Below are 21,123 nucleotides of genomic sequence, written 5' to 3' on the forward strand. Positions count from 1 at the left end.
AATAAATAAAATCTTCAAAAAAAAAAAAAAAAAAGAGAGAGAGGAGAAATACTAAAAAACTAATGGAGGACTGAATAATGTAAGGACTCTTCTTAAGTCCCAGGGCTTAATACTACGTTGCTCTACTGTTTCTTTCTAAAAGAGCACTTGGCTTGGCAAATTCCCCTAGCTCCTGCTTTGCCTGTTTCCCTGCTGCCCTCAGTACACATGTCAGGATGTCCACCAAGCCCTCCCAGGTCCTTGCTCCCTCTCCTCCCTGTTTTCTTGGTGGAATCTCAGGAGATCCTTGCTAGGCAGCAGAAAACTGGAGGCACACCAGCCTGTTGTGATAGGTCTTCAAACCCTAAAGGACCACAGATGAATGTCACCTATAAAGTCTTCCCCACTTCCCTCCAGTGGATTTTTGCATAGGCCACATCCAAACTAATGAAATGCATGCATGTAATCTGCAAAGGCCTCCAGACTCTGCTATGCTTCAGCAGCTGTCATAGCAAAATTAACCCTGAAAAGGCTGTCACTTCTGATTCTGTTTTTCATCATTTCTTTTCATCTGCCCACTTGGCTTTGTACCAAGATACTCTCCACCAAACATGTAAGGCAGAGAAGGGCAAGGCAAGGTGGTTTGAACTTAGATCTTTTACCAAGATGTAAATGGCCTCCTAGCCATCCTTCATGCTTCCCTCAATCTAGCCTCAACCCCTGCTGGTAGAATGAGTTATTTAAAACACAATTCTGACCATATCACCCTCCTAATTAAAAAGCTCTTCGGGGGCGCTTGCGTGGCTCAGTCGTTAAGCGTCTGCCTTCGGCTCAGGGCATGATCCCGGAGTTACGGGATCGAGCCCCACATCGGGCTCCCTGCTCTGCGGGAGCCTGCTTCTTCCTCTCCCACTCCCCCTGCTTGTGTTCCCTCTCTCGCTGGCTGGCTCTCTGTCCAATAAATAAATAAATAATCTTAAAAAAAAAAAAAAAAGAAAGAAAAAAAGAGCTCTTCGGTATCACCCCTACCCTATCCTTTATTACAGGATAAAGTTCAAGCTCCTCAGTATTGAAGGTTAAGACCCCTGTGGCCAGAATCCTACATCTTCCTCCAGCTTCATTAACCTGGTGGCTCCCTACACAGTCTATACCCTTCCTCTACTCTGCATGTCTGTTCACTCTGGAGCTGCCACCTACAACCGCAAAAGCTGGGCCTTCCCTCATTCCTTCACCCGCTGGACTCTATGTTCTGCAGCTCACGTCAGGTATTCCCTCCAGGAAGCCTTCTCTGGCAGCCCCTGACTCCCTCCAGCACTTCTGTGCCACGCTGTACTCAAACTACTACGTACCCGAACCCCTTTCTCTATGCCTTATTTATCTTTGTACCTCCCCATTCTGCAAGATGCCTGGCACATACTAGGTACTCAATACAGCTTTAAAGAACTGAGGGACCCTAAGAGAATGGGCTTCTAGGAAGTGAAGATACCCCTCCAAAGTCATGAGGCAAAGCAATGCAGTTGGGCAGGCACTTGTTTTGGTGGTTAAATCACACACGGAATAATTTGTTTTCTAAGTCACAAAACAATAAGCTTTGCAAACCTTAACACTTGCAAACCTGAACTTCACGTTGAACCACCCCAGCTGACTCATTTGCATCTTCTTTAAACAATCTGATTTCTCATTTCTTTTTCTGAACACAGGGGTCAAATGCTTAAAATTTTTATTAAGAGGTTCTTAAAAGTAGCTTCTGGTTAGTTTCTAAAGGATCACTTTTAGAGATACCAGGTTTAAGAACACTCATTGCTCAGAATTCTAGATTATGGGCACAGGCTCTTCTTGTCTGCCCGAAAGTGCGTGATGAGGGCTGTGAGTTTAGAGAATAGCACAGGAAAGTCAGAGTACTGTCTCCAGGAAAATCTCTGTTTTTAGAAAATGATCAGCACAGGTACAGCAGGAATATAGGAACTGCCCATCATAAAGCATTCTCGATGTTTCCTCTTTGGCCCTAGCAATTCCTTTCAAGATATTCAGAAGGCAGTTTTTCAACTCAAATATCTAGAGCAAAAAGGTTTCATGAAGTGGATCCAGGAAAGACAGACTGTTGTGGGAGTAATAAACTCAGGAACTAGTTCGGAAAGAGGCTGTTTTGCAGACACACTAGTTTTGTTCTTTATCAGAAATATTGCCAATAGGGAAAGGATTCCAGGGAGAAAGGCGATTCTGCAGCCTCAGGACACTCATACACATCCTGAAGACTTTCCCGTCTCGAAGCTCTTTCCCCCGTAAGAACGGTGCTCCCTTAAGTTAGTGTGCAACTCTGAACAACTACATGCATGCCAGAGTCTTTAAATCATGGCATGTCTGTCAAGAAAAACGAGGCTCTGTCTCAGCTCCCTCTTACCCGTATGTATACATCAGTGAAGACAAGGTGCTGAGGGCCATTCCCTATCAAAGGAAATCATTACAAGCTGAAAGTCAGGTAATGTTGGAAATGCTCTATCAGAGTTTCCGCTGCTCAGCAGTGAAAACCATGAGGCCGCTGTCATGAGCCAGTGCTGCTTGGAAAGACATCAGTATGCTTCCTAATCACTGAAGCCTAGAAATAGCAGAGCGATAACCGCACGTAGCATCTACCTAGTGTGTAACAGTTCACAGTGTTTTCACAGATGCTCTTATCTGATCTTCACCAGCACGCTGTGAAAATTCTTACTCCCATCATACAGGTGAGGACACGGACTTATCTAAAGCCACAGAACCAGTGAAGGTGCAGAATCAGAACCCAAATCAGTTTCCTGGCTCTTTCAAATCTCGAGTCCTAGCTATTTGTAAAAAACTTTGGTAGTTCTCTTATTTCTGGGGGGACACAGCGGAACATCCATCAAAGTATATTCCTTGACCTCAAGGTTGAGCATCTCCTCCTACAACAGTCAGTATTTACTGAGTTCCCACTGCTTACTAGCCAACCGAAGCCATGCTAGAGGTGCCACACGTGAGGATACTGAGTTCCCACTGCTTACTAGCCAACCGAAGCCATGCTAGAGGTGCCGCACGCGAGGAAAGACACAAAGCAGACAGGTTATGATCTACCCCGCCTAGAAACAGCCTCTGGCGAGAGAGGATCAAAGTCATTCGTCCACTCAAGCATTTAATGAACGATTCATTATTTTATGGTAGGCAATGTGCTAAATGGTAAGATTTCAGACAAGGTCTTTGCTCTCAGGGATCACAGACCAGACCATGAAAAGGACAGTTGACAATGAGAATACATACAATCAACTACAAACGGAACCTGCTACTATAAAGGCCTATGTAAGACTCAACTGTGCACGGCTGCTGGGCTCAGTGAAGAGCCCCAGAAGTTTGGTTACTTGATATCTGAAGGGGACGGTGGCCTTTTCCCGACTCTCTTTCCATAATTCCTAACTATACAGCAAATGGTAATTCAGTCAGTGATCCTTTAAAGACAGTGAAGTTAAGGATCTCGAGGGGTTCAAGAGGAAATGAGAATTTTGGAAGCAGGTGTATTTCTGTTATGTTGAAAAAACTACATGAAAGAAGGGAAGTTCTGGGAGTGGGGACATCTTCCTGGGTGTGAGTGTTTTATGTCCATCTAGAACCCAACAGTATGAACCTTTAGATTCCTTCTGAGATCTGTCCAAGTCCTAGAAAGGAAGGTGAGTCCTGGAATGTACATGAGCTGGCTTGTCTTGGAAAACTCTTTAGAGAGCACCCTGTGAGGGCAGAGCTTTTGCAGAATACCCATCCAGCTTCCCTGCTGTGGATGTCTCCTCTCAGATCATTTGTTAAAAAGCCCCGGCCTGCAATTCCTGGCCAGCAAGTGACTATTCACTGCTTTCTAACTTGCTGCTAACCACTACCTGACTGTAAAGACATTCCGTTAGCTATACAATAGCTTGTAACAATAGAGCTTTGAATCCTCAGAGATTGTACAACTGAAAGATATGCATTTCAGAGTTTGGTGTGGCTCTCTGTGAGGCCTGACAGGGCCTGTAAACTGTTAACAGTAACACCTGTACACAAACCAGTTAGAAAGCTGGTCAAAGGCATTAATTTTTTTAAGAAAGATTTATTTGTTTTAGACCGAGAGGGAGAGTGCGCGCGCGCGTGTGTGTGTGTGTGTGTGTGTGTGTGTGTGTGTGTGGAGTGGGGAGTCAGAGGGAGAGAATCTCAAGCAGACCCTGTGGTGAGCGCGGAGTCCGATGTGGGGCTCGATCTCATGACCCTAAGATCATGACCTGAGCCGAAATCAAGAGTCGGTCACTTAACCGACTTGAGCCACTCAGGCGCCCCTAAAGATTTTATTTTTAAGTAATCTCTACACCCAACATGGGGCTGGAACTCACAACCCTGAGATCAAGAGTCACATGCTCTATTGATTGAGCCAGCCAGGCATCCCAACAATTTTTTCTTTTTAATTCTCTTTGGGAGAATGGGGATTGACTTAACTGGCTTAGCCACCCAGGTGCCCCGGCATTAATTTTCCAAAACCGAAACTCCCGAAGCCAACGTCTGCAGGACTCCAGCATCTAGACCCCCATAAACAAATCAAATGACTCGACTCTGTAGCTGACGAGGGTGTCCAGCTTGGTCTATTTCTGGAGTCATGGAAGAGAAAACTACACACACACACTCCTCTGCTCACTGTAATGCCTGCCTTGACGGACTTCCCGACTCACAGCCAAAGGATGAAGCCCAGTTTTAATTTAGAGTGCCTCTTTCATTCACTAATGAGGCTGCAGCCCACCACTGCAGGTGGAAGATGCTAGTTGTCATGGTTCTTGGCTCTCTAATTAAGAGGATCTATTTCAAGTCCTACACCAGTGTGGCTGATGTGAGTCTCAGCTCACTCATCTCCCTCACCTATTCATACACGTGGCCCTGCACGACATCAACATTTCCTTCAGATGGAGCCGCCACCAGCGGGACCTGTTGCTCCACAGCTCTGTGTTAATTATCCATCCAGCGCAAGCAGTTTTTCAATATGGAACTGGAAGGGAGAAGGGGGAGGGGAACAAGAGAACAAAGGGAGGAGAGGAGAGTTGGAGGGAGAGAGGGAGACAGGGAAGCAGAAAGACTGCCTTTGATTTCAGAGACCTAGTTTTTGCATTACAACATGCAGATAAAAATGGTGCTGAGGAAAAAAATGGTATTGGGCTCTGGACTTATTTTTTATTTTTATTTTTTATTTATTTTTTTTTTTAAAGATTTTATTTATTAACTTGACAGAGAGAGACAGCCAGCGAGAGAGGGAACACAAGCAGGGGGAGTGGGAGAGGAAGAAGCAGGCTCCCAGCGGAGGAGCCTGATGTGGGACTCGATCCCAGAACGCCGGGATCACGCCCTGAGCTGAAGGCAGACGCTTAATGACTGCGCCACCCAGGCACCCCTGGACTTATTTTTTAAAAAATATGTTAGGTTACCGATGTCTGGCTTGTAACTGTCTATCCAGCTAAGTGACACTGACATTTTAAAACTTGAGCCAAAGGCAGCTTGGGAGACACGGAAATATCACTTAACCAAATTAAAAGCTTTGGTGTGTGTCTTAGGACAAAAGGAAACAAAACGGATGAAAAATATTTAAGAAAGAAGACATTTTATTTTCTCTTCCTAGACTGACAAAATACTCTATTTAATACAAAGACTGAACAGGAACACTATGCAGACAGCATATCCACACACAATATACCAACAGCATTCCACTCGGGTTCTCTTCTGGAAGAGGTCAGTCGCATGAACTGCTAGGGTCCCTCCTGTCAGAACCCATCATTCTCCAAGGATCAGAAGCTCTCTAGCCATATATGGTAGTTTCAGTTAAAATATCAGACTAAGAAAGATTTCACTGCCCCTTCCCCGCATCTGATGTCTCCTCCCTTTTTTGGGTGGTGGCGGGGTGTTCAGCCAGCAAACAATAGCACTGAGCAGTTTTGATTTTTAATTTCACAGTTCATGGGTCTCATCCATCCATCTGAGGTCCACTACCAGATAAAAATCCTGCAATTATATGTAATGGCATTGTGTAAGAGTGACTGCAAAAGACAATACATGTTCAGAACAGGCCTACTCTCCCTCAGACCAGCCCTGCTGCGGAACTATGGCCAGCTGAGGAACTACATCGGTACTAGCCAGAATGGGAGTGAAGGTGATCACTGACAGGACCACCATCCCATCTCCGCCTCCTGGCAGCCATCTTGATCCACAAAGGAATCTATGAGCACAGAAAACAAGCCTTTTATAAACTGGAACCAGCTTCTGTTCTAGGAAAATGAAGAGACGCCAGGGAAAATTTAATTTAAAAAAATATCTTTTAAAGCTTAAAAGCTGTATTAATATACCCCAATTTAATGGTTTATGTTTTGAGAAACAAAATCTAATGAAATTTAAATGTCAGCATAAATAGCCAGCTTCCTCCAGACACTTGTATGGGGATCAGCTTTTATTTTCAAGTATGGCCTACCTTTCAAAGGCTGGGAAGATGGCCATACTGAAAGATATTGGAGATGAAAGCAGAAAGTTCATGGGATCCCTGAACCTTAACTCCTTACCCTCCCTTCATCACAGCTACTGACTCGAATACTGCTAATGCCACAAAGTACATAAAAAAAGCCCAAGGACCGCCCGCTTTTTCATGCAAAGCCTGAGTAACAGTGTTAACAAGGAGACCAATGAAGTGCCAGGCCATTACAAATGCCCCATTGAGAAACTTAGCGAGTTGCGTCACTTCCACAGGCATACAGTCCTTTCAGACTAGCTGACTGTGCCCCCAAATTTCATTGCCTTCTATGTAGAGCTGGCTTGTGGCATCCTCCCAGTGAAGGGACACCTGGTGAACAGGGTTATAAGCTAGTGCAGCAAAAGGAGGGTGAGGGGGCAGAGCACCAACAGCTGTACCGGGTGTTTGCCTCTGCTTACTTCCCTACAAGCTGAAACTGCGTGCCACCGGGCCTTATCCATCATTAGTTCGGCTATTCTGGAAATCCTGGCTTCTCCATGATGAGGAACGAGCTGCCTGCAAACGTTTTAAAAATGGGCTTCATTCATTCACCTCCTGGTAGATGTTGGAGCCCACCTATTTGGGAAGAGTCAACATTCTGGCCTCAACAGACACTTTCTGATGTTCCTAGGGAATGTTCCTTCCTTGGACAGAAGAATCAACAATTCTAACTGTGTATTCCAGAGGAGTCTCAGAGGTATGGAAAACTGTGTACTGTTCTGTGGCCAAATCAAGGAAATAGCCAGGACATTTTTTTTTTTTTTTTTTGGCATATGCAGCTCAGGAAATCTGGATCAGTTTATATCTTAAAGATACTGGACCTAAAATTCTATAAAGGCTGGGAAAACAAAAAAACACTAACAATGTCTTGTGGCGCCTGGGTGGCTCAGTCGGTTAAGTGGCTGCCTTCGGCTCAGGTCATGATCCTGGAGTCCTGGGATGGAGCCCCACGTTGGGTTCCCTGCTCAGTGGGAGTCTGCTTCTCCCTCTGGTCCTCTCCCCTCTTGTGTTCTCTCTCTCACTCTCTCTCAAGTAAATGAATAAAATCTTTTTTTTTTTAAAGATTTTATTTATTTATTTGACAGAGATAGAGACAGCCAGCGAGAGAGGGAACACAAGCAGGGGGAGTGGGAGAGGAAGAAGCAGGCTCATAGCAGAGGAGCCTGATGTGGGGCTTGATCCCACAACGCCGGGATCACGCCCTGAGCCAAAGGCAGACGCCTAACCGCTGTGCCACCCAGGCGCCCCAGTAAATGAATAAAATCTTAAAAAACAAACACTAACAATGTCTTTATTTGAAATCCAACTAAATACAGAGAGAGCAGGTTTCTACTTAAGACCCAGCTGCTAAGGAGGGTTTCTGCTCCATTTACCCTCCTCTGACAGGGTCTTCTTTTTTTTTTTTACTTTTTAAAGATTTTATTTACTTATTTGACAGAGAGACAGCCAGCGAGAGAGGGAACACAAGCAGGGGGAGTGGGAGAGGAAGAAGCAGGCTCCCAGCAGAGGAGCCTGATGTGGGGCTCGAACCCAGAACGCCGGGATCACGCCCTGAGCCAAAGGCAGACGCTTAACCGCTGTGCCACCCAGGTGCCCCTCTGACAGGGTCTTCTTAAAAAAAGGAAAGATAAAGAATAATGCTATTATTTGCACCAAAACAGCATAGGGCCTATTCCCTCCTCCTTTTCACTCATAAACCCCATTTTACTCCTAAACCTCAAAGCTCCCCACTCTACACGATTGAAGTAATCTCCCGGGCATATTGTCAAACTATGCTGTCATGGTTTGACGCCACAGCTGAGTGCTGACTTGGGCTTCTGAAGCCTTCCAGTTATACCCCCGGTGATCTATTTAGGAGGTGAACATACTTCTCAGAGACAGAGCACCATAATTTTTTCCCTTTGGCCCACTTTTCTCTCAGATGATTCCTAACCAAAGAACGATCACCTTAAAGGCCTGAATGTGTGCACACGAATGGTAAGATCTGAGGAAAGCTTATATGCAGCAAGCATTCAAGTCCTGGACATAAGCTCTTTCCCACAACTTAACTAAACTGCAGACACTTTTCTTACCATCCAGCTACTTCAACACCAACAAACTGAAGCCTGCAGTCAAAGATGTCTGATGAATTAGGTGTTTTAAGAACTAAGTTAAGCTAGAATGGCTAAGTGTCGTCTAAGCCAGGCAAAACCACGAGCACTACAAAGGAAGGATTAAAAAAACCAAAAACAATAAAGCAAAAAATGTCTATCAAAAGGCCAGAATCAGTGACAGAATTCTCCCTACATTTAGGGGCGCCTGGGTGGTGCAGTCGTTAAGCGTCTGCCTGCGGCTCAGGGCATGATCCCAGCGTTCTGGGATCGAGCCCCGCATCAGGCTTCTCCGCTGGGAGCCTGCTTCTTCCTCTCCCACTCCCCCTGCTTGTGTTCCCTCTCTTGCTGGCTGTCTCTCTGTCGAATAAATAAATAAAATCTTAAAAAAAAAAAAAATTCTCCCTACATTTAAGATGCTCTTTCAAAAAATGGCAAGCAAGATCAAGGAAAGTTGAATATAACTAATCTATGTATAAAAAGAACTAGGAAAAGGCATAGGTTTAGACACATTTAATGAAATTAACAGAGTCTAATTTTCATAATGCATTTTGACCAATAATTGATGACTGTCAACTGAAAAAGTTCACTGCAGAGTTTCCCACTAATATTTCCAGAGCTTCACTAGAACCAAGAATCAGTAGAACTCTGATGGTTCAGCGAAAAGTGGGAATTAAAAAGCTCCCAGCTCATCACAGGAGCCCAGGCTGGCGTAAGGAACAAGAGTAGCTCCTCACTGCCTAGTTTTGTAATGAGGAGACTTATCTACAATCACTTAAGAGTTCTAAGCATTCATTAGCTTCTCTGCTCTGTTCTCTGCACAAATGCAGACAGGAAAAAAATATTCGACATCCGTCTGAGGATCACAGCTGGATAGAAGTCAGCAATGTGTTTGTGCTGCTACAAACGGGGTTCCACCCTGAAACTCAAGCTCGCTAGTAATTCTGAGAGGTTCCCTCACCCTTGCCTAGGCTGGTGGTGAAGTGATGTCTTTGGGCTATGGTTAAATCCAAACCCTGCAGAGAGTCCTCTCTTGCTCACTCAGGCTTATTTCAAAAAGAGCCTCACGCAGAGGCCAAGTCAGTGGGAAAGACCGACGCTAGGTTCGGGCATGGACTCCCCACCCTGCTGTTACACGCTCTGTCTTCTGTCCTTTCAAGACTGGGAAACATTTCCTGGGAGATATATCCTGTACAGTTTGTCAGAAAACAGGGTAAGGGCAAAGACTAAACACCAACGCTATTAACATACAGGAAACATAATTAGGGGGAAGGGACTAGTGACTGTGGGTGTGTTAACAAAGGCACCATCTACTTGGCAAAAGCAGACAGTTCTGTTCCCCAGCTAGTGCTTATCTTTGCTTATCTCTCATTTGTAAGACTACTAGGTATTACGCAGCACTGAGCAGAGGAAACGGGTCAGCCCATGGATTTCAAGGAGTTTAGTGGGCATTTAGTACATAGCTGCAAAGGGGAAAGCAGCTTTTTGAATGCGTCAGGTTTTATATTACCTGAAACGTCATCAATCTGTAAGGTGTACTTGGAATTTGCGTACTGTAAATTCAACAACAGCTCTACAGAGTAGACAAGTGCATTTTTGCTGATGGGTCAAAAGCAATGATTTCTCCTTTTATCGGTGTCTACTGTACCCCTCAGTGTCTTCCACCTCCCATGCAAATGTGCTAAAACTTCATCTTTATTCTTATTTGCTGAGACCTAGATTCAGAAATAATATTAGACTTAAAGGATGAAGCCTGTGACATCTATAAACGGCAGGCAGAAAAAGGAGTCACCTTCTTATTCTTCTTAACTGCTCTCAAGTCATGGGAAAAGCAGTCAGCTAGTGACCTGTGCATGTGTCCTGGGCATGGTGACAAATCCGCAATACCAAAGTGCCTTTCTGAAATTTGGTCTAGGACTTGCACTGAATACAATGTCCTCCTCTTTCAGGAAACTGGCAGGGGGACAGCTGTACTCCTGTCCCATCTCTTGGGAGGCTAGCATTATGCGGAGGTGCTCTTATAAGTGTCACTCATTGAATGGCAATGCAGCTGGCGATGTCTGTACTCCCTGGGGACTCTTAAGTCAAAGGAAGAGCACAGCAGAGGTGGGGAAACAAACCCCCTCCCCTGCTCTGGTGACTTAAAACTCTGGCACCTTAAAATAGGAATGCATTTCCAGGAGCCTGTGCTGTATTATCATAACAATATGACCATCACAACCCCAACCAGAATCTTCTACTAGGGCAGCCTGCTTAACTATACACCCAAGGAACTGTGCGTGTGCTGGGGGTGCGACAAGAAGGTTCAGAGATAGATTTCAACACTCTTCCGCATGACCAAAAGCAAACAACATTCAACTTCATCTGTTTTCTATTGCCCTATCGCTTGTAGGACAAAAGATGTACCCATTTCTGTTAAGAAGCAGGACGTCTGCATTTCTACGCAGCAAAAATCTTCGGGGGGGGGGTGGTGCATCAAAATAGACGATTTCTTTTTATAAGTTATATAAAACCTTCAGGCAAATACTCTCTGTACCCTGGCTCCCTATTTATTGTTATCTGAGCTTACATAAGGACACATATAAAGAGGTGAGTTCAATACAATGTACAAACAATTTTTGTTCTTGTTAACTGAGTTCAAGAAATAGCTCAACTGACCTGGAGTTATTTCTACCCCAAGGTGTTACCAATCAAACTGAGAAAATGAAAATCTTCCTCCTTAAACTAGGAGCCTCACAGATATGAGAGATTTCTTTCTTTCTTTTTTTTTTAAAGATTTTATTTATTTATTCGACAGAGACAGACAGCCAGCGAGAGAGGGAACACAAGCAGGGGGAGTGGGAGAGGAAGAAGCAGGCTCCCAGCAGAGGAGCCTGATGTGGGACTCGATCCCATAACGCCGGGATCACGCCCTGAGCCGAAGGCAGACGCTTAACCGCTGTGCCACCCAGGCGCCCCAAGAGAGATCTCTATACACAGAAAATTTCTATTGTGGCTGGGGGGTGCCTGGTGGGCAACCTGCCTTAAGGTAGGTGGTGGATTTTTTAAAATTTTTTCTAGGGTTAACCTCCAGCCTTAGACTTCTTTACTAAGATGGATCACTCAGAAAAGTTGAAACACAAATCACACTGTAAGGTTCTCTCCAATGAGATATATATCCTGACTGGAGTTCACAGAAGACTTTGAGTCACTGTCATTACATTGGTAAAATAGCACAGGCATTAAAGCGTGCTTAAATCAACTACCTTTCTCCTAGGTAAGACTCAAAAATTAAAAAATAAAAAGGCTGAGTAAAAAGACAACCCACAGAATGGAAGAAAATACTTGAAAATCATATATCTGACCAAGTACTTGCTATCTAGAATATATAAGGAACTCCTACAACTCGGTAACAAAAAAACCAAATAACCCAATTAAAACTGGACAAAGGATCAAAATAGACATTTCTCCAAGAAAATATACAAATGGACAATAAGCACATGAAAAGATGTTTGGTATCATTAGCCACTAGGGAAATGCAAATCAAAACTATAGCACTTCCCACCCATAGGATAGCTTTTATCAAGAAGACAGATAATAACAAGTGTTGGAAAGGATGTGGAGAAACTGGAACCCTCATGTATTGGTGAGGATGCAAAATGGTGCAGCCACTTTGGAAAACAATCTGGCAGTTCTTCAAAGGTTAAACATGGGGGCGCCTGGGTGGCTCAGTTGGTTAAGCATCTGCCTTCAGCTTGGGTCATCAGATGGAGCCCCTGCACTGGGTGTGTGTGTGTGTGTGTGTGTGTGTGTGTGTGTGTTTCTGTTCAGCAGGGAGTCTGCGTCTCCTTCTCCCTCTGTACCCCCCTCACTCACTCATGCTCTCTCTTGCTATCTCTGTCTCCCAAATAAATAGATTAAATCTTAAGAAAGAAAGAAAAAAAAAATGGTTAAACATGAGTTACCCTGTGACCCAGCAATTCTGTTCCTGGGTATACAACCAAGAGAAATGAAAACAGACGTCCACACCAAACTTGCACACAAACGTGTACAGCATCATTACTCACAACAGCAAAAACTAGAAAAAACCTCAAATGTGCATCAACTGATAAATGGATAGACAAAAATGTGGTATAGCCATACACGGAATAGTATTCGGCTACAAAAAGGGAGTAAGTACTGATAAATCCTACAAGGGTGAATCCTGAAAACTCACCAAGCCCATTTGAGTATCACTTGTCCTTTCGCTCAGAGCTTAATAAAAACCAGCGTCTCATTCAACACACAGTAGTGACTATTTGGATCCTTTTTTAGTTCAAATTACACTATTTGTCTGTATTTTATGATTTGGCTTAAAAAAATTCTCTTGGAGACATACTTAAGAATTTAAAACAGAGCAATATGAATCCCATCTCCAGATATAAATGAAGGCAGTACCCAAAGTCGTCTTTTACACGATTTCACCCGTAAAAAATACACCAGTCATTTACAAAGCCTAAAAGAGGTCCTAATGTTTTAGTGGAGCCCATCTGTAAAGTACTTCGAGAGCCTTAAGGAGCAGCAGGAAACTGATGAGATTACAACTGCATCCTACCTTTCACTGAGTATGGTTATTAATTTGGGGACAGGCCCCAAAGGAAAGATCTCCCACAGCGGCACCTCGAAGTCCTTGCCGTAGGCCACACAAACACTGTCACCTCTGAGGAGTGTTACCTCCTCTTCCACTTTAAAAAACGTCTGATGCTTCCTTTCTTAACCAAAGCCACCTAGGTCACACCCATTTTTGAGTAAACATTTCATACTAAATATTATTATTATTTTTAAACGGTGATTATCCTTATTATCACTGAACCAAAGCACCCCTACCACAATTAGCCCCCGAGCCCCACACAACGTTTACAAAGCATGCGTGTGAAATTGCGCTAAAGTTGAATGTTATTGGACCCTCCCTGTTTGAGTGGAACATTTAAAAACAATAATACGCACCCAGATTCCAACGCAGTGCAGCAAATGCAAAAATAAATAAATAAATAAAATACACATAAAACCAAATTAGGTTTGTTTACTGTCCAATCATTTTACTACTGAGGAGGCAGGGTGAGGGGAGGAAGTCCAGATGCCGACCCCTCCAGTTCTTCAGTGCCAGGTCTCCAAGCACTTACAATGTCAGAAACAACAGATTCATAAGATATGTTAAAATAAATGTATTTTAATTCAGCACTAGCCCGCTACTTTCCTAATGAGGAACTAAACCCAACAAAATCAGAAAAAATCACCTTCTTAAAAGTTCAAACAGCAAAGATTTTCTGCAACGCAGTTTTCTACTCTATGTGTGAAACCTTTCTTGTTATGACTCACTGAAAATTAAATATGCAAAACTCCAAGCTGAGCTTAGTTTTGCCTGTGCACAGAGACCTTTTTACTCTCATTCTTCGAAAACCTCATTTTGGATCTTGCTGCCAACACCAAAGAGAGGAAAGCCGGCCAACAATTCCAAATATAACATGCGGAGGCAAATGCTACAGAAATCTGTCTGACGGGAAGCAACCATGCTGAGGTCTGCTGAGGTAGACGCACTTCTCAATCAGACCGTTCCGGTCCTTCAGTCCGTTTGGAGCAAAATGCCACGAGAAAGCAATCAGAGAACGTTTCCAGTTGGCCTTGTTACCGATGGCCTATGGTGTTCACTTTACCGGTGAGAACAATTCAATCCATTTCAAACAGAAAGATGGGTCAGTGGCAACGAGAGCGCCACCAGTTATTCTAATTTTTTAAAACCAATTTTTAGGGACCAATCCACGGAGACCAGTGTTTTCAGAAAGTTCAACTAACGGCATGCCAATTATGAGAGGGGTCAGGTTCACCAGAAAACACTGAAAAATCTCTCTCTTTCCAGTTCTCCTGGGGCAGGTTTCATAACTCCTACTACCACTCTGAATAATTGATAAACCAGTTAAACTTAGATAAAATGATTACACTATGACTTAAAAACAAAAAAATCACCTCCTTAAGTTTAATTCTTCAGCGAGGTCATGGTACCCAGCACAGGACAATTCATTCCCTCACCCAAAGGATCATTACTGAGAACCCAGAAATAGGGCTCCCAGTCTAATTGGGAAGAGAGAACGGTTCCTCATACAGAGCACTGGCCCCTGAGAAAACACAAGACAATTAAACAGTTTATCTGACCAGTCATTTCCTACAGTAGTTTATCTTAGAAAAATCCCCTGTGGTTATGACCATGTCACTAAGCCCAGGAGGTAAAGTTTGCCTAGAATCACTTCTGGAACATTTTATTAGATCTCGCTCACTGTGAGGCAAGCTGGCAAGGCACACCAGAGACTGAAAAAGGACTTGTCTCAGAGAACTCCCGACGAAGACCCGCAGCAGCACTACAGTTATGATCGACAGGGTTTGCAAACCCTTCGTCTTCACTCTTGGACATTCTGTACGTAAGGAAAATTACCATCACTGCGCTTATCTGAATACAGCTGACCCTTGGAGAACATGGGTCTGACTGCAGGTCCTCTTCTATGTGGACTTTTTATAGTATGGTACTGTAAGTGTATCTTCTCTTTATGATTTCCTTAACATTTTCTTTTCTCTAGCTTACTCTGTTATAAGAATACAACATAACATGCAAAAGATGTGTTAACTGACTGTTTACGTTACGGTAAGGCTTCTGGTCAATAGTAGGTTATCAGTAGTTAAGTTTTTGAAGAATCAAAAGTTATGTTGATTTTTGGCTGCATGGGGGTTGGTGTCCCTAAGCCCCCAGCATTGTTCAAGGGTCAACTGTAATCCGGTCTTAGCCAGTTAAAAGGGGAAGCAAGAGAAAATAGAGCCACACCTAACTGCACTCCCACATGGCACAAGTAATCAGTAATGGCATGAATTAAAGCCAGGACACTCAGGAATCAAAACTGTCTGAGACCGTCAACTGCCTGACCTGATGACTCTGGTGGAGACGGTTAATGAAGTACTTACTTCACTTGTGCTGGAAAGTGTGGAACAGGAGTCAGGAAAGTGGGATAAGCCTCATTTGAAAGAGGGCTTCCTGCCTTTGTACCAGTATCTAGAATGTTTTGTAATTTATATAACAACTCAGATAAGCCAATGGCACCTTCAGTACTGGCATCTTCAAAGAGGGAATTGGAGATGTAAAACAAGCCCTGCCTCACTTACTAGTATTCTCAAATCTCTGATTACCAGTTCCCATTCATGGTCTTAAAAAAAGAAAGAAAAAAAAAAAGTATTCAATGAAATGCACAGTCTGGGCAAGTCTGAGTCTCACCAACAGCTACAAGTACCTCCCTCTCTCCTAGCTGAAGTAGAAACTGTTAATTGTTACTACTTGACAAGATTTACACTCATCTAATTAGAAGATCCAGAGGTTAGATTTTAGAGTTTGAAGCCCAAACTCAGGCAAAACAGCACACTTTTTCCATACCTGAAGTTTCTAATAAACAATCTCAGCTTTACTAAACACAGGAGGCTAAAGATAATAAAGAGCTTATAAAATTCTCAATACGGAAGTCACCATTCTTGATTAACTAACCCTAGCTTCATCCTAGAGGTGAAACACCCACATTTTCAATCAAGAAGGCTACAATTCAGTCCAAGTATATGTATCAAACAAGCACAATAAAAAATGTAAGCAACAGGAAAAAAACTGATAAGCAACATAGCATATCCAGGTATAAATTTCCTCCTTGCTCAAGAACAGCATGGGGAAACTTGACCAGAGATATTTTCTCCAGGTGGATTACACCTTACAGGAAGCAAAGGCTAAAAACCACAGACCTTTCCTGTTGGTATTAGTCACTTCATAGTAAAAAATTTAAAACCGACAACAAAGCTTCCTCGAGGATAACCATTTTTGTCCCTGCAACATTACAAGCCCAGATGGGGTGCCCTCCTGGGCAAAAGTATCTGGGGAATGGTAATGGGAGCTTCCTACATAACTTCTGACCACAGACTTAATTTGCCCAGTATCAGTCATCTAATAAGTGTTCCAAAACCTGCAATTAGTACAAATATACAGTAGGCACTAGTCCACAAACCAAGAGACGGAATGTCAATGGAACAGTGTGGAGAGCTTAAGAAAACCTTTTTCTTTTTTAAACAGCGGGAAAAAAAAAAAAAAAAAGCAACATCAAAAACGGGTGGGAACAAATAGAAGCCCCGCTCTTTCCCGCTCTCACAAACGCCTGCCTCAGTCAACTGTTGCTGAACAACAGAACAAGACCCATCAGAACACGACGCATCTGGGTTCCCTGCGCAGATGTGGGATTTTTGTGGAGAGCAGAGATGGTTTCTCCAGGCAGAAGCTGGAGTTTAAACTCTTCCTGGCCGGATTGTTCTGGGCTGAGCTGCTGAGGAGGATCACGCAGCGGGCGATCAACCCAGGTCCCTCCCTCCCTCTCTCTCCGGTCTCTCCCCTCCTCTCGCTTTCAGTAAGGGGGGGGGTGTGGGTGGAGGGAAGCGCAGAGCTTTCCAGCTCTCTGCTCCTTAAAAATGCCCTCGCGGAGCTAACCGCACACAATCCTGCCCCGGCAGCAAAGAATTTTGCCGCGAAGGGCTCGCTGATCCGCAGCGGAGAAGTGAAATCGGCGCCCAAGGGCAATTTTAATTGTCTAACCCGGCCCGATTTCCTAAGAGGCGGCAGCGCGGGGAGGGGAGGGAGAGAGGGAGGCAGCTCCGAGAGGCAACAGGGGGCAAGGGGAGCCAGAGAAAGGGGACCAAAGCGGCGAGATCCTAGCCCTGGTCCCTGAGGAGCTTCTGCAGAAAGGACCCCGAGCCTCTACTCCCACCGTTCCCCGGGAAACGTTTGCAAATCATATATGCAGCCAAAATGGCGCTGAGAATAAAAATATAATTTAAAGGCAGGTCGCCATATTGTAAACAGAGAAGCACAGAAGACGCGGACTCGAAAGACACCCTCCATGATTTCTTCCACAGCCGCGAGCGCCCGGGTGTCCGGCCCCCTGGGTCTGGACCAGGCCAACTCCGGCGGCCGAGGGCTCCGCGCACCCGCCCGCAGGAGAGCCCAGCCCGGCAGGAGCCCGAAGGCAGCGGGCGCGCGGGCAGACAAGCGGCACAGGGCCCGGAGCTCCTCCCCTTCCTCCCCCGCCACCGCCGGCCGTGCCCTGCCGGCTCTGTCCCGGCTACCCAGAGCCTTCCAATCCCAGATGGGGCACTCCTCACTCGTCCCAACCCCCACCTCGGGGTCCGGACCCACTGCTGCTCCTCCCCCCCCAAACGGCCAGATCCCGGCAGACACCTGGGGGCGGGGAGGCGCTCGCCCCAGCCGCTGCAGAAACTCAGCTAGCGGCAGCAAGCGCCCGTTATTTCGGCAGCCAGGGGTAGGCCGGGTGAAGGAATGTGCCGAGAAGGGTCCGCCAAGGAGCTCCAAAGGGTCCCCAGACCTTACCAGCACTGGAGGTGGAAGGCGGCCGGGCAGTGGTCACAGCACAGGAGATCCCCACCTTCTTTGCAGCTATCGCAGCTGTCGTGGTTGGTGGCCCTGCCGCTTCTCCGGGGCTCTTTTTCAGGCTTCCGACTCCGCTTTTCTGCCTCGTCCGTCTTGGGGGGAGCCAGCAGAGCTTGGATTTGCTGCACACACATACAAACGGCGTGTGTGCACACTCGGAGCTCCCGGGCGGTCCGTCGCCCCCCCGGCAAGGCTTCTCCGTCACCCACCCCTCTCCCCCCTTTTGTCCTTCTTCCTCCCATCCAAGCTGCTCCCAGAACCTCTCAGCCCCCGGAACCGGGGGGAGCCCACCCTAACAGCGTTCCTGCAGCACAACAACGAGAACAGCTTCTTCCAAATGGGGAGGATCAGGGTAGGGGGATGGGGAGAGGGTGCGCGGTTCCCTTCTCGCCACTTCCTTGTATGGACAGTGGGGGACTCCAAAGCCAGGCTCTGGAGAGGCCTGAAACCCGGTACCCGGACGTGCTGGGGGAAGCACAAAGGGGCCGACAAGAAGGGGGTGGGGAGGCCCGCCGGTGCAACGACATGGAGTGGGTTGGTGCCTCGGGAGAGCGAATCCAGGGCGGCGGGTAGGTGAAACTGCTGCAAACGTCCTCGGAGGCTGAGCTCAGCCCCTCGAATTGCAAAGAAGGGAGGGAGAGTCTGGGTGAGGAAGAAGCCCCCCCTCCCCCGGCCCTTTAGCGCTGTGAGCTCAGGACCGGCTTTGTGGGGCGGAGGGCGGAGGTTCACTCCCGGCGCTGGGGGAAGGGGATGAGGAGGGCCACTCTTACCTCCATCAGCCCCCCCGACGTGTCCAAGTCGTACACGATCGTCTTGGTCTCCATTTTCTCCCACATTCATCCACCTCCCGGGCTGGGCGCTCTCTGCTCCGGCCCCCCCAACCCCGGGGGGAGGGGGGAAGCGGGGGGAGGGGGCGCTCCTGACCCCGGCCCCCCTTCTTTTTTCCCAACACGGGTCCCGACTTCCTCGCCCTGGCTCCCCCCCACCCCCCGGCCCCCAGTCCCCGGGACGGCAGCGTCCTCCCCACGGGCCGTGAGGGGGGAGCGGCCCCTCAGCCCCGGCCCGGCGGCTGGCTGCACGGTGGGTCCCGGCTCCGGGGGTCAGGCCTCGGCGGGGCCTAGTCCCACAGGCTAAAGCCGGCGCTGGCGACCGCTGGTCCGGCCGGGAAGGCTGGCGGGCGCTGCCATCCCGGGGTTGGGGGGATCGGAGGGGGGGTGAGAGGTTAGGTGAGGTTGTGGTACGTGAGGTGACTGCGGGGAGGGTGATGGGGGGTGGTCCCCGAGCTCCGCCTCTCGCCGCCGCCGCCGTCTGCGTCCCGGCTGCCGCGCACTTGGCGCAAACTTACCGCGAGCGCCCGCAAAGCCACCCGCGCAGGCGCCCCGGGATCGCCGCTCGCCGCGCGCAACCGCAGTGACAGCCGGCGGCCGGGCTCCCGCGCAGCCGCAGTGAGGGGGTACCCCCCAGCGCGCAGCCGCGCTGGCATTCGTCTGGAGCGCCGAAGCCCCGCCTTTCCGCCTTGCGCCAGCGTACTAAGATAAAAGGGCGGGACCTGAGGTCTCGCGCAGGCGCCTGGGAGACTTTCTAAGGGTCACGGCGCAGCCGCAGGAACATGGGGGCTCTTCATCCATTGGTGTTTGTGTATAGACCAAGAAGACTCTGCTTCTGCGCAGGCGTGTTGAGAATGCTCTCCTCCCGCCCCACAACACAACCGCCTTCCGCGCAAGCGTATTGTCACCTGCAGGCCCTAACAAGAATGCTTCTACTTTCGCCATTTTGGTAATGGGATATAGGCTACCATGTCCTTGGAGTCCTCAGACAAGAACAGGAAGGAGCAAGGTGTGGTGTTGGCTGGAGCTGGCAGGCTGTCGGTGACAGCAGTATTCCTAGGGATATTGTACTGGATCGTTTGGTTCCCAGCGTCAGGTGTGGCTGAACTAGGCGCCATATTGGTAAAGAGAAAAGAAAAGCCATAGCGACGGAAAACTATTCTTTTGGTGTCGGGTTGGATGGCTGCTGTTCGCACTACCCTTCCGCTCCCGACAGTTAATTTTAACCTCAGCATCCCTGCCTTGCGTAATGATGACACCATGGAGAGTTTCGCTGGCCCATTACTACTCTCTCTCGATCACTGTCCCTGAGAACTGCTCCAGAAGAAGCCAACAGCGAAGAGTAGTAACGCTGACAACGCCCAACTACCTGCCTATAGTGGACTTCAACTCCCAGTTTGCAATGCGCAAGAGGTCCAAAGGGCTAACGAGAGCGCACTGCACCCTGGGAGCAAGAATCGCGAGGGATCTGTTGGGTTGTGGGAGCCGTAGTTCCGTGTGCATGGTATGCACTGTATGGTGGGATGGACCCGCGGATGAGAGATTTGTCTGCCAGGAAGGGATACTTTTGAGAGCTGCTGTGCTGTATGCTGGGATTTGTAGTCTGAAGGTCTCACCTCGAATTCTGGGCTTCCCTCACTGCCCCGGTCCCCGCCCCCGCCCTTGTTATCGCTTTCAGAGATGGCCCGTTATCTCTTGCCTGACTGCAGGTTAAGAGGTGGAGAAGGGAATAGCATCACGGTGACTGCCACTAGGCATTTAGTTGGCATTGTTGCCGGGTAGTTGAGTCCTGCTCACCTGTGATCGTTAAGGTGTACTTAGCATTTGCCGAAGGATAAAACCGGAAAGGGGTTAAAGACCATCTGTGTTAATCTTCTCATTTCCAGATGCATAGAGAGGAGTGGTGACTTGCCTAGTTCACATAGTGAATTTATGGCAGACCGATGAATGAAACAGATTTGATTCCCAGGCCAGGACACTTTCCACTACACCAGGTTAACTGTCTGTGAGGAGTTGTTGCTGCTGCTTCTTTTGGGATACTAAGGAGGATGAGTTAGATAGGGTGGGGATGTCAGTGTGTGGTCTTAGGTTTCTGTTTTTCTGACTTTTCTGATGATCCTCTTGGTGCCTAGGAAGAGTGATAAGGTCACGGGCCTTATCCGTGTGTGTGTGTGTGTGTGTGTGTGTGTGTGTGTGTGTGTAGGTGTCATGTAGATTGGCCATTTTCTGCCCTCTACCAGCCTC

General features: G+C 47.1%; 1 protein-coding gene across 1 annotated transcript in view; it reads right to left on the reverse strand.

Annotated features, from left to right (window-relative positions):
• PHF12 (PHD finger protein 12) overlaps positions 1–19,279 on the reverse strand; it is a 40,022-nt gene extending 20,743 nt beyond the window's left edge. Inside the window, exons 1-2 of the mRNA XM_045773161.2 lie at positions 18,823–19,279; positions 17,993–18,174 (exon numbers count right to left, since the gene is read on the reverse strand). Coding sequence (XP_045629117.1) covers positions 17,993–18,174; positions 18,823–18,888 — 248 coding nt within the window. The 5' untranslated portion in view covers positions 18,889–19,279. The remainder of the gene's footprint in view (positions 1–17,992; positions 18,175–18,822) is intronic.
• Between the last annotated feature and the right edge of the window lie 1,844 nt (positions 19,280–21,123).

The sequence above is a fragment of the Ursus americanus genome, chromosome 23 (genome assembly GCF_024610735.1).
Source record: "Ursus americanus isolate L20-20 chromosome 23, mUrsAme1.1.p, whole genome shotgun sequence".
NCBI classification, from domain to species: Eukaryota; Metazoa; Chordata; class Mammalia; order Carnivora; family Ursidae; genus Ursus; species Ursus americanus.